A 12,608-nucleotide genomic window follows, 5' to 3' on the forward strand; every position below is an offset into this window, starting at 1 on the left:
ATTGTCAATGTATAAATAACCCTCATACATGACTAACTGTTCTTTAATAAGTAACCATCACACATGTTTTACTGATTATATTATTTTTCAGATGTATAAGTTAACATTATACTTGTGTTAGTGTATTGTATATTTTAACCTTATGCAGTTATAAGTTACCCATCATACATGACTAACAATTGTTTAATGTTGGTCTGACTTATGTTATGAAAGTATAAATGAACATCATACAATCAGTAACTGTTAGCTAATTATGTTATGTTTTTTTCCCAGGGCATGAAATACCGAATTGATAAAGTCCCACCACACCCATTGCATATGGGGAGCTTATGTAACTGTGCTTTCGGGGAAGAGATAAAGGAATATTTTGGAGAGAATGTACTGGGAGAATTTAGAAATACGATTTTTGGCATATTTCTGGATTTGCCACGGTGCAACTGGATAGGACAGATTTCAAAATGCCTACTCATGCTTGAAATTCAGCAGGATAACAAAGACGAGCTTCATGTTTGGGTACAAGGGGAAATCCTCATTTTTACAATGCTTGAATTCGCAATTATAAGCGGTCTGAAGTGTACCGGTAATATTGATGATTATATGTATACTTCATCATCTAAATCAGCGTTGATGTCGAGGTATTTTCCCGACAATAAAGGAGCAATAACTCGTTCAAAACTGATAAGACGGGTGCAGAATGAAAACTTTAATAACGTTGAAGATGCTCTAAACCTGGCGATATTGTTCTTTGTTCATACATTCATGTTTTCTCAGCATAAGGAAGCACCAATCAGTGTTGCGCACTTTCAAATTGTTGAGGACGGTCGGTACATTCACTTTCCATGGGGGAAGGTGACATTTGAAAAGTTAATGAGTTCCTGGCAGCAGGATTTCAACACTGTGAAGCAGTTATATTCATTGGGTGGAATGTCGCACGTTCTAAATGTTTGGATGTTTGAGTGCTGCTCCGAAGTAGAATAAAAAATTATTGTCCGTCAGAGAAACGCTATTCCCAAAATACTAAACTGGTCGGTGCAGTGTATAAGGCCTAAGCATGAATCTTTTATGTCTGGCATGTTCACTAAGGTAATTCTTTAACTTTGTACTTATTTTGTTTATTAACATCGTTTCATTTATGTGCAAATATTTTATTTTTTTTATTATTCTTTCCATCATTCTTACAAGAATATACAACCTACAACCGATGAAGTTAGGAGATTGAATTTATCCTTTTCAAAAGATTTTGAGATATGTGATCCAACAACTTATGCTTCTACATCTGATTCTGGAAAGTTGAAAAGGACAACAGTTGAAATTCAATAGTTATTGGTACCATTGCTGAAGAATTTGGTGATTTCAGCACTATACCGCCGCGGGAAATCCTCATAAAGGCTGGTTTTGAATTGCCTGACCAACCTTTGAAGAAATGAAAGACTGTCATGTTTGAGCAAGAAAAGCAAGCGGTGATGGATGATGATACATCTGGATCTGGTCATGCAGTACATCATGGATCTGATTTGTATCGTGAAACGCATAAGGATGCAGTAGATAAGGGAGAAATTGGTGTGTCTGAAATTCAACATCATCATGTAGAAATTGGTGTTTCTCCGCAGAGTCACTAGTACAAGTCTATTCCTTCATCATCCACACTGCCTGAAGGGACTTCTAAATCAAGTTTAGATGGAGATGAAATAAAGAATTACATCAGAAAATGTGTAAGTTTAGTTTTTTCATCGTACATTTTATCAGAATAGCATGATTTGTTTCTACTAACTTTTTTTTTCCGTGATAAGTTTGCTGAAACGATGGCCAAACTGGTTACACTAATATCAAAAATACCTGTTGAGGTTGTCAAAGCATTGAAGAATGAACAAAATAAGCAATCACAGGTATAACAAGTTAATTTCATTATATTTTGCATAACGTTGCTGAAATCTTCATACATTAAGATTTTTGTTGTTATACAGGAGGACAAAATTGATGAACAACAACAAAGTCAAGAAGACGGATCCAACAAACAGGAGCGACAACATAAATCTGATATGCAGGTACTTTTTCTCACTTATGTTTTTCTTTTACTATAAATCGACATACTTACCTCATCAAAAACAAATGTTGTTTGTTTTTAAAATAGCATAAAGATTATGATAAAGGATCACTAAACGATATGGAAGTGTCTCGTGATGAAAAATCTAATAAGCAGAACCTTCTTGAAGAGCAATAATTGCTAGTATTTTTTTCCTGAATATTTGTTACGTACTAAACTTGTGCAGTTTAACTATTCATCATACATTAACTTGAATGTGTAATGGTCAGTTATACATTAAACTTTCTACATTTTCCTTTAGCAAAACACATGTTATTTATGAATTTCTTCTTTAATAATAATGTCATTTACACTTACTTAAACAACATCATTTAAGAATCACCGAAAATGATTTTATGAAGAACTGTTAATTAAAGCGACTTGTAATTTAATTTAGGATGTGAATGTGGCCGATAAAGACGCAGGTCGTGAGGATAATTTTGAAAAGGAGGACTGTTCTGATTTGCAAGCTTTGGAGGTATCAATAGTTATACATTTAAACAACCATCATACATGACTAACCGTTGTTTAATAACTAACCATCACAACTGTTTAACATATTATATTAAATTTCAGATGTATAAGTTAACCTTATACATTTGTTAATGTAGTGTAGATAATATCCTTACACAGTTATAAATTTACCCTCATTCATAACTAACAATTGTTTAATGCTGGTTTGATTTATATTTATGAAAGTATAAATGAACATCATACAATTAGTAACTGTTATCTAATTATGTCAATATATAAATATCCATCATACATGACTAACAGTTTAGTGATGTAGACGCTTTCAATATTTTGCACATTGTTTAACAGCTGTCTTAATAAATACAAATTTTTATCTACATGCAACTTGGATAATGATAATTAACACATAAATAATAGGATGAGATTATGGCATATGAAGAAGAATGTAGCGATGAAGAGTTAGAAAAAAAAACATTCCAGATAAGATTTGCCGGTATTCTTATGTCCCTAATATCGTTTTATTACTACTATAAGTTTCTATACACATGCAGTTTCTTCTAAATTCTTCTTATTAGGACAATTAAATGTACATAAAACATTCAATTGAATGTATCAAGAACAGTCATACATTCAACGTACAAACTTTTTCATTAACATAAAGGTTGTAGTTCATGATTAACATCATACATATTTATGTTTTTATTGCCATAAAATCGTTTGTGCATCAAATATTACATCGTTTGTTACTACTGATATATTTATATATTCAAATGCACCCATTACATATAGAAATTTCTTATCACGGGTGTTAAACCTCATCAAAAAATTTTACATTATACTTTAAATAAATGTTAATACACGATAATTGTTATTTAATTTAGGATGTGAATCTAACCGCTAAAGAAGATGTTACTGAAGTGAATTTGAAAAATCAGAAATCTACTGATGTGACAGATGTTCAGGTATTTTTTTTTGCTTAACACTTCTTTTTTTACACAAAAATATCGTTCTACGTGTTCGACCTTGTAAAAGTATGTATTGGGACTTAATGTTAATTCTCTGGTGCATATCAAATTTTTCTGTGAATTTGAACCAACTGGAATGTATTGATTTTTTTCTCTACTGCATATCAAGTTTTTCCTGATATTGATGTTGTCATGATTTCTAACATAAATGTTGTAACCATTATTATATTTACGCATTCAGATATTATATGTATACATTACAAATCTTTATGTGTTCACGTAGGATGAAGTTGGTGGGACAATAACTGATTCAATACAATTAGCTATAGATACAATTTTATTTGGTCTGTCAACACCTTTGACTACAAAGTCATTGGATGTTGGTGCTTTAAATAAAATGACCGAAAGACACTGGGACTTTCCAGTCAGTCAGATTTCACCTGACTGGGAGCTTCAAGCGTCAAAAGAAAAAGCACCTGCCAAACAAGAAAGAAAGAAGTCCAGGGTTTTAAGGTCACCATACATTTCAAAGTATGGTTCTGGCTCCAAGGATGCGGTTGATATCGATAAAGAGGAGAAGCTAAAGTATGCTTTTGATGGGTACAACATCAACCAATATTTGCCTAATGAATTGATGATTGATTACTCCCAGTGGATTGTCGTAGGATTGCTGAAAACTCATTCTGCCAAGTAAGAAATTTGGTATTATATTTTTGCCTAACAATACTTTGCCATCTTAATCTAAACAGTTACTGTCATGTGTAATCAATGATTATTTTACAGGAAAGAGACGGACAACCACTATCGAGTTAATGCTTCTGGGTTAGGTTTTAGACAATTGGACTTTGTCGTTGCATACCCACAATCAAAAAATTGGTTTTACTTAATGTCCGAACGCAAGACATGCTGGAACGATGAGGTAACTTATTCTAACTATTATCCATATCATAAGTTCTTTTGCTGATACTTAATATTCAACAATAGCATACATTAAAACATATGTATAATAACATATTATACATGTTAACCAGTGTATGATAACATATCATACATGCAGTATTTTTCATTATCATTTCTTCAACTTTAACCAACATGTCATGTATAATAGCTGTACATCATACATCTACTAAACAATTAAGGTCGAAGCTACTGATTTCTTTGATTCGTTTTTACTATTTTACCCTGCTTTCACTTGTAGCATTTAGATGTGATCTTCTGTTACTTGAGAAAGAAATCAAAGATTCAGTTGGGTGATAATTATAGATATACAACGATAAGCTGCTTCTTTAAAACATATGTTGAGAAGACACATACTCGCTATTATCCAGCGGAATCGGCAGTTGACCTATCCACACAATAAGACTATACAGAATCAATTGTGGTGCCTAAGAATTAAGATGCTATTGCTGATATAATTCAGGGATTCTGTATGCCTGCTGGATTACCATGGTATATGGTTGATGAGATATATGTTCTAATTAACTGTGGTAAAGAATTTCATTGGGTATTGACGGTGATTGTTTTGAAGGAAGATTAATACGTGTGTATGACTCACTTTCAAGTAAAAGGAAAAAAGAACCTCCAATTGAAATACAAAAGCTTGCAGTTACGCTTCCAACTTACTTGTCAGACAATGACTTTTATGATAAGACCGAGCGAACTGACTGGCCATCACTTGAAGCTTACAATGGGAAGATTACTCAACAAACTGGTCTTGTAAATGAAATACCATTTGATGTTGACTATGTGCAAAATATCCCACAACAAGCGTCTGATAGTTTGTAAGTAAATTACAGTTTATTTTTCATTTATAATAATGGTAGAATTGATTTACTGATTATTATTATTATTATTATTATTATTTAAATTTAGGGACTGTGGCGTATTTGTGTGTGTCTATGCAGAAATATTAAGCGAAGGACTACAAGTTTATTCATGTGGGTTTGATTTTGCATGTCAACGTGCACGCTATGCTTCCTTACTGTGGCATTACGGATTGAAAAAGGTAAATAAAGGGTACACGAGTGATAATGGAGATCCGCTTCGACCAAGGAAAAGTGTTATCGAAGAAATTGAAGCAAAAACAATTGTTACTTTAGAGTAGCAATGTTTTCTGATTGTTGGCATTGATAGAACTATTTCTTATTTTTGGTGTTTAATGTTACACATTTTCAGTAATACTTTCTTATGGTTAATGAACATTTTATGTATCTCTTCTTCTTTTTTTGAAACAATTGATTAGCAGTTTCTTACACAATACTGTTATGATACAAAGTTTTTCTTAGTCGAAATTGAGTTTGCCTTATATTCTTTTTTTACGATGTGTACAATAAAAAATAAAAATATATTGCCATTGCATTTGAACACATAATATTTTTACTGTAACGTAAATTTTCTTTTCAGGTAAAACTACATTACACTAATTATTAATACGTTAAATATATGTTACACATTACATATAGTATCCTGTTGTCACACTTTATATTTTCTTAAACAAAATTTTCAAACATAGTTTACCAGAATCACTTTTATAAATTATTACACAATTTCATACAATGATACAAATGTGTAATCTAATTTATACATTCTTAAATGAACAAATTCATTCTTTATATAAATGTATAACGTGTAACAATTAATATTGAATAGAATGACATTTTTTCCTGTGAAAGATAATACACCGACACAACGTATAATGCTAAATCATACATTTCTTAATCAGTAAATACTAACGTATAACAGTTCATACAGATTATGTTTCAACTATTTTTTAAGCGAATGTTATATTTGCCGGTCAACATAACACATATACCAATCAGTTAGAAATTACAGTGATATGGTTATGAAATATGATAAACAAAAAATTACACAATCTGTTCAAATACTATTAAATATTAAATGAACAAGTGAAACTCAAATAGCAGCCAAAAAACTTAAAATTAATTGTTCCAGCATTCCAAAGAAATCTAATTAAACTAATTATACTACTAAAAACAAACAAACCATTAACATGTAGAAAAAAATATTATCTTCATCATGATTCCTTTGGAAAGAAACCACAAGTCCTACGATTGTGACCGGATCTTCCGCATTTACCGCAGCGGTTTGAATTTTAAGACAATGATTCACTAGATTTTAGATGCCTTCCTTTTTTTGGCCTTCCAGGAGGTCTTCGATATTTGGGTGGCAAAACTTCTTCATCATCAACAAAACATGGAACATTCCAGTCCTTCTTGTCTGGCATTGGAACTATCGGGAGTTCATATGTCTTCACTATGGTTTGTGTCCTGTACAATTCAGCGCAATAACGACCATAATCCTTTACATCTACATTTTTACTTTTTAATACGGCAATTCCATGTGGACAAGGTATTTCATCAATTTGATATCGACCACAATTGCACTTGCCACGCTCAATATCTACAATGTACCTCCGTCCCGAATCATAAACACAATAAAGATAACTCCCTGTTGGTTTAACCTGTTACCAAAAGGCATAACATGTTCCATAATTATTTTAACACATACCGTCATCCGTAAAGCTTTAACACCATTATAAGTTAGAATTTCTTCAAATCTTCTGCCAAGAGTTGTATTTGTATACGATGCAATTTCGTTGTTCTTACAATTCCATGCAGCAAATAAGATTCTAACTTCGTATAGGAAACCTAGAATAGGAAGTTTTCTAGCCTCAACCAAACAACCATTAATACATTCGGCTATATTTGAAGTCATCATTCTACCTCTATTTACTGGTGAGTGACACCTAGCCCATTTTTCATACCCAGCTTTCTCCAGATATTCCTTAACTCTTTGATCAACCTTAGCAACCTTTGACATAATATATTCAAAATCTTCTTTTTTATAAGATTTATCCATGGAATAATAAAAGTCACTAAGTCTATCTTTGCTTTTCCTAAAATGGGTGGAAACGTTTTTCCATAAATGCCATATACATGCTAGATGAGGGACATTAGGATAAACAATGCTTACACCTTTTATGATACTTTCATTTCTGTCTGAAACAACACACATGTTGTGTCTTTCACCAAATGCCTCTCTAAACTTTTGAAAAAACTAAATTCATGCATTTTCATTCTCCGAATCAACAACACCGTAAGCTAATGGCAGAATACAACCTATATATAAATTAAAAAAGTCAATCATTTAAATTAAATATATAGTAAACAACAAAAATTTACCTACACAAGAATTTACCTGCACAAAAATTTAACAATGTATAAGATAAAATAATATATAGTAATAACAAAACAAAAAAAAGTACAATACAAAAAAAAAATTAAACGCACAATACCTGCACCATCTAATGTGCTTGCCGATACAAATGTTCCTTCATATGGACCACTTAAATGTGCCCCGTCAACAACAACAATAGGTCTACAAAATTCAAAACCCCAAATCATCGGACACAATGCAATAAACAAGTATTTAAACTCGTTATCTACTGCCTTATGCATCCGAATATGCGATTGGGGATACACTTGGTTCAACATATATATATAACGGGACATTTTTCTATATCCATCTGCTGGTTCACCTCAAAGCATCACAATCTCCTTCTCTTTAGCGCGCCATGCTTTCATGTAGTTAATGTCGACTCCATAAACAACTTTCATCTCTTCGATAATGTCCGCGGGGGTGTGTATTCTTTTGTGATTGATTAATTTTGGAGCAGTAAATTCACTCACAAAATTACTTGTCGAACCACATTATTCAGCACTCTGTCCCTAAGACTGAAACTATGCTCCGAAACAAATGTTTTAATCACAAACAATTCCGATTCATTCATACAAGAGGCCTTCATGACCCACTGGCAATCTTCGTTACGACAAATGAGTACATATCTCTGAATGTATAATATAAATTATACATTCATTTTTTAAATAACAAAAAATAAATAATACAACACATTAATCAAAGAATTAAATTTCATAAAGTATGTATTCATGTTATCAGTACATATCTGTAACAACTCATAAAAACTTAATCAATGTATAAAACAGAAATATTAAAACATAACATATTAATAACAAAAAAACAATAACTTTCAATACCACAGTTATATTATACATATCTCTGAATGTATAATTTTAATTATACATTCAAAATTTTTAATTAAAAAATCAGTAATAACAGACAAACGAGTTCACAATCTATTAAACCAATGCATCATATATTTCTTCACCTGGCACAATTTAATTATACATTAACCAATACATAACAAATCACATTATACATTCGTATGATAGCATTATATATCAACAGTTCAAAAAAATACACAACATAAATTTCTTAACATAAAAAAATCAATATGTTATAACATCGGGAGATACAAATGATATCATACCTTTTTTTGTCGGATCGTTTCGCTTTTGTGTTGAATCTATTCGCTATTGCGTGTCTTGACATTACTGAAACAAGAGTTTTCTTATCCTTGTATATCTGACTCACCATTATTTTAGTATTCTTGCAATCAGTAATGAAGTTTTTAACTTTCATTTCAGGCACATATAGAGCATATTGATATCCGTTTCAATAACTGTTAACATAACTGAATCATAGTCACTACCCTCGATACTCATTACAGAACCAGTGGCTGTATCAAATGCTATTTCACTATTGGCTTTATCGCAACTTGAAATACAAAGCGAAAAATTAACCAAACCAACAAATTATTTCTTTAACTCAACGTAAACCCTCACTCCATTATCATTTCTTATTACAATTGGAGAAGAGTTTCCTTCAACCACATATTTCACTTTATTTTTTTTACCCACTTCGTCTATATCCAACTCCATGGCGATAGTAGAAATCAATTCCAAGAAAGTAATACTTTCCGAAACAATTATTGCGTCACTTTTGTATGACTTATAACTAGAGTCTGACTTCCAAATTCTAGAATGCCGCAGCAATATTGGGATATTCATTATGCTTTTTGAATTTTTGAAGAACGTATGTAGAAGTATTTTGTTGCTTTATGGGATTTTTTTTGAAGAATTTTTTTGCAGCAATAGAACTTTTTTCGTTTCCAGATCTTCCATCAAATAAATTAGAAAATAAAATTTGACTTGTATAATTTTTTTTTTGAAATTCAAATTTCAGTTACTAGTTTTATCCATATCTGCGTTAAAAATATCTAATTATTTTCGTTAATTAAGGAACAATGATATAATTAAGGATATCAATTTCTTTAAATTTAAGAATAACATTTTCATTATACATTCCACCAATGTATAATGTGTTGACGATTGTATGAGTATATTTGCCAAAATTCGGGAGAGAGAAAATAAGAGGAGATTTTGTGTAATTACTTTATTAAGCTAGGGGATTTATGTTGTTTATACTTATTTTATTCACGTTGTTATTTGTCTTTCCCCTTGACAACTTTATAGCAGCAAATTGTTTTATAGTTAAGAAGTTTCATGTTAAAATCATTGATTGACTTCCTTATGATTGGCCTCAGCTGAAAGTTCATTGTACTTCTAAAGATAATGACATCGGATATCATTTTCTATCTCGTAATCAAGACTTCTCTTGGTCGTTTTGCGAAGATTTTTACAATCGTACTTTATTTTTGGTGGGGTACAAAAGATCGCGCTTTTGTGGTGTTTGACCACCCAGGAGCTTGTCTTAGATCAGACGGAATATATTTGATTAAAACGTTTACATGTGTATGGAAGGTTAGATCAAATGGTGTATTAGGATACTATGATAAACATAATGAAACTCTTATTATAGACTTTTATTCTTCGGATTACTAGGAAGTTGAAGCTTTCTCTTCTTGTAAAAGTAAAAGAAAAATCTATCCATCTATATCTAATAAGAGAGGCAAAAACTGTCATGCGTCAGCACCACAAAAATTATTATTAAATAAATAAAGATAATTAAAAATAATAAATAATTATTGTGAAATTAAGTGTTCAGTTGTAAAGAGAAAACTGTCATTTGAAACTTTCCTGCATTTACAACCGGTGAAAACCTCTCTTCCACTCATAGACAAAGCAAAACTCTCCATTGATTTCCCAAAAGGTGGTTTTTTTTCCACAAATTCGATGTGGTTCTCCAGAAATTTATTAGTTTTTTTTTAAAAAAAAAAATTTTATGGTCCAATTTCATATATTTTTGTAGCAAAGCAGAATTGAATTTTGTGGGGAATAGAAATTGGGAAGAAATGGGCAATCTGTTCATATGCCTGGCCAATTCGCCTTCTGTCAATATTAGTACTTCGGGTGAGGCGCTCTCTATTACTGTGTATTTCATTTGGTTAATTTTGATTTACATGAGTATAATTTTTCTTTATGTATGTATAAATTTACAGACGGTATTATGAACAACTATTCTTCTTCTTCATATGTCAGTTTATTAGTAATCCAAACGAAATTAAAATTTATCTATCCAATGAATGATTATGTGGGTTTTGTTCTGAAGCATCAAAGAGGCATAACTCTGCATACAACATTTACATCTTCTATTTGCTGAAGAAAGTTCATCTTGACATCAGTATCTCCAGCAAAGTCATGGACATTTTATTACTCTATTTACGTATCTAACTAATGATTATGTGACTTTTGTTATGAACCATACAAGAGGCATAATTTGATAACTGCGATATGTTTTCCAACAGTTTCAGCTAATTTAATCTGAGAAAGCCAATAACTTGATGTATCCAACCTATCAAATCTGCATTTGCTGCATTTCTCAACACTGTGAAAAGGTGTAATGCTACCAGAAAGTCGAGGCTTCGCCACAACGGGCAATCTCTCAGGAGCAGCAACACCAACTCTATTTTCTTGGAAACACAAACTTTTGTTTCTTGGTTTTGATCTGTTAACTTCTATAGTAGCTTTCTTCGCGCTTTCGTTCGCTGAATCTTCTGCAGAATCAATTAAAGATTGAGCCTTTTTTGGCGATTTGGATGATTTTAGGACAACTCTAGATAATAATTTTGTCAATATCTTTCCAGAAACTGTCTTTGATGGAACATTTGTGCTTCGAACTGTGCCAAAAACTGAGTTGACAAGAGTTTTTGATAACTTAGTTGCTTCAGTTGAATCGAAATTGAATTTGACAGGTTTTCAATTTGAATCTATGTTGCAATTCCACTAGAAGAGCCGTGTCACAATTTTTTTAAAAAGAAGAGGTTTCCACCTGAAGGGATGAATCTAATTTTTTTGAGATACGACAGGTATGCTTCGAAGCACAACAAGAAGAGTTTAGAATTTGCTGAATATTAATTGTATTGTCATAGGGATGCATTGCTTATTGAGGCAGACATTGTTTGGCATACTAGATGCTATAATATTTCGTCTGTTCATTGCGTTGCTTTCACTGCGGTCATTGTTGTCGAATTTATTCTATTGATGCAACCATAATGTTGTGTTGTTTTTTACTAAAATCTAGAATCTATCTGAGTAGCATTGAATTTAGGTGAAATTTTTTCCTTTTGTTCATTCTTCTTCTTTTTGTTTGTCGTTCTCATTGTTTGTCCTGATAGTGGCATATTATTAATTATCTGTAATTGACGTACGTTTGCAGCTTCATTTCATAGTTCAGAATATATAAGTCCTATGATCGAATTTAAGGACACTGAGCAAGGTTACAAATCTTTAATGTCTTGATACAGGGTATAAAAATCATTTAGTGTTGGTAGTGATCGGACTGAAGTGTAATGATAAGCTGGAAATTACGCATCATAACTTTGTAAGGATTTCACACATATTATGTAATTCGTGACACTTTAGTTATGTGTGATACAAACGTTAGTCAGTGCAGATAACTAAGAAAGATTCTGTTCAAGTTTGAAGCATATATGGGCCAGAGCAAACTTGAACGTTCAGGAATTTAATTGTGGAATATGCAGTATACCAGCCATGTACTTTGCCTAATCTTTAGGAACAAGATCTGATCGGTTAACTTCTAGAAGAATTGAATTCGCCTTTTCTTTTCGTTGCATGAATTTGTCTAAACTGATATCACATGATTGTGCTGCTTTGATTTCAGCTATTAGCCTCTGTCTAAGAACCTCAATAATAATCTACAAATGTTTTTTCTTTTCCTATTAGTCT

The 12,608-nt window shown here is 31.7% G+C and overlaps 1 protein-coding gene and 1 long non-coding RNA gene across 2 annotated transcripts; one reads left to right on the forward strand and one right to left on the reverse strand.

Moving 5' to 3' along the window:
• Positions 1-6,634: 6,634 nt before the first annotated feature.
• LOC107872721 lies at positions 6,635-7,401 on the reverse strand. The gene is made up of 2 exons (XM_016719351.1): positions 7,051-7,401; positions 6,635-7,003 (listed from the first exon to the last, which is right to left on the reverse strand). The coding sequence occupies exons 1-2, from the start codon at positions 7,399-7,401 to the stop codon at positions 6,635-6,637; spliced, it is 720 nt and encodes a 239-aa protein (XP_016574837.1).
• Positions 7,402-10,503: 3,102 nt separating this feature from the next.
• On the forward strand, positions 10,504-12,069 carry LOC124889271. The gene is made up of 2 exons (XR_007048109.1): positions 10,504-10,772; positions 11,168-12,069. It is a non-coding gene; the product is annotated as an uncharacterized LOC124889271 (long non-coding RNA).
• Positions 12,070-12,608: the final 539 nt, after the last annotated feature.

Source organism: Capsicum annuum, chromosome 12 (assembly GCF_002878395.1).
Source record: "Capsicum annuum cultivar UCD-10X-F1 chromosome 12, UCD10Xv1.1, whole genome shotgun sequence".
Lineage (NCBI taxonomy): Eukaryota > Viridiplantae > Streptophyta > Magnoliopsida > Solanales > Solanaceae > Capsicum > Capsicum annuum.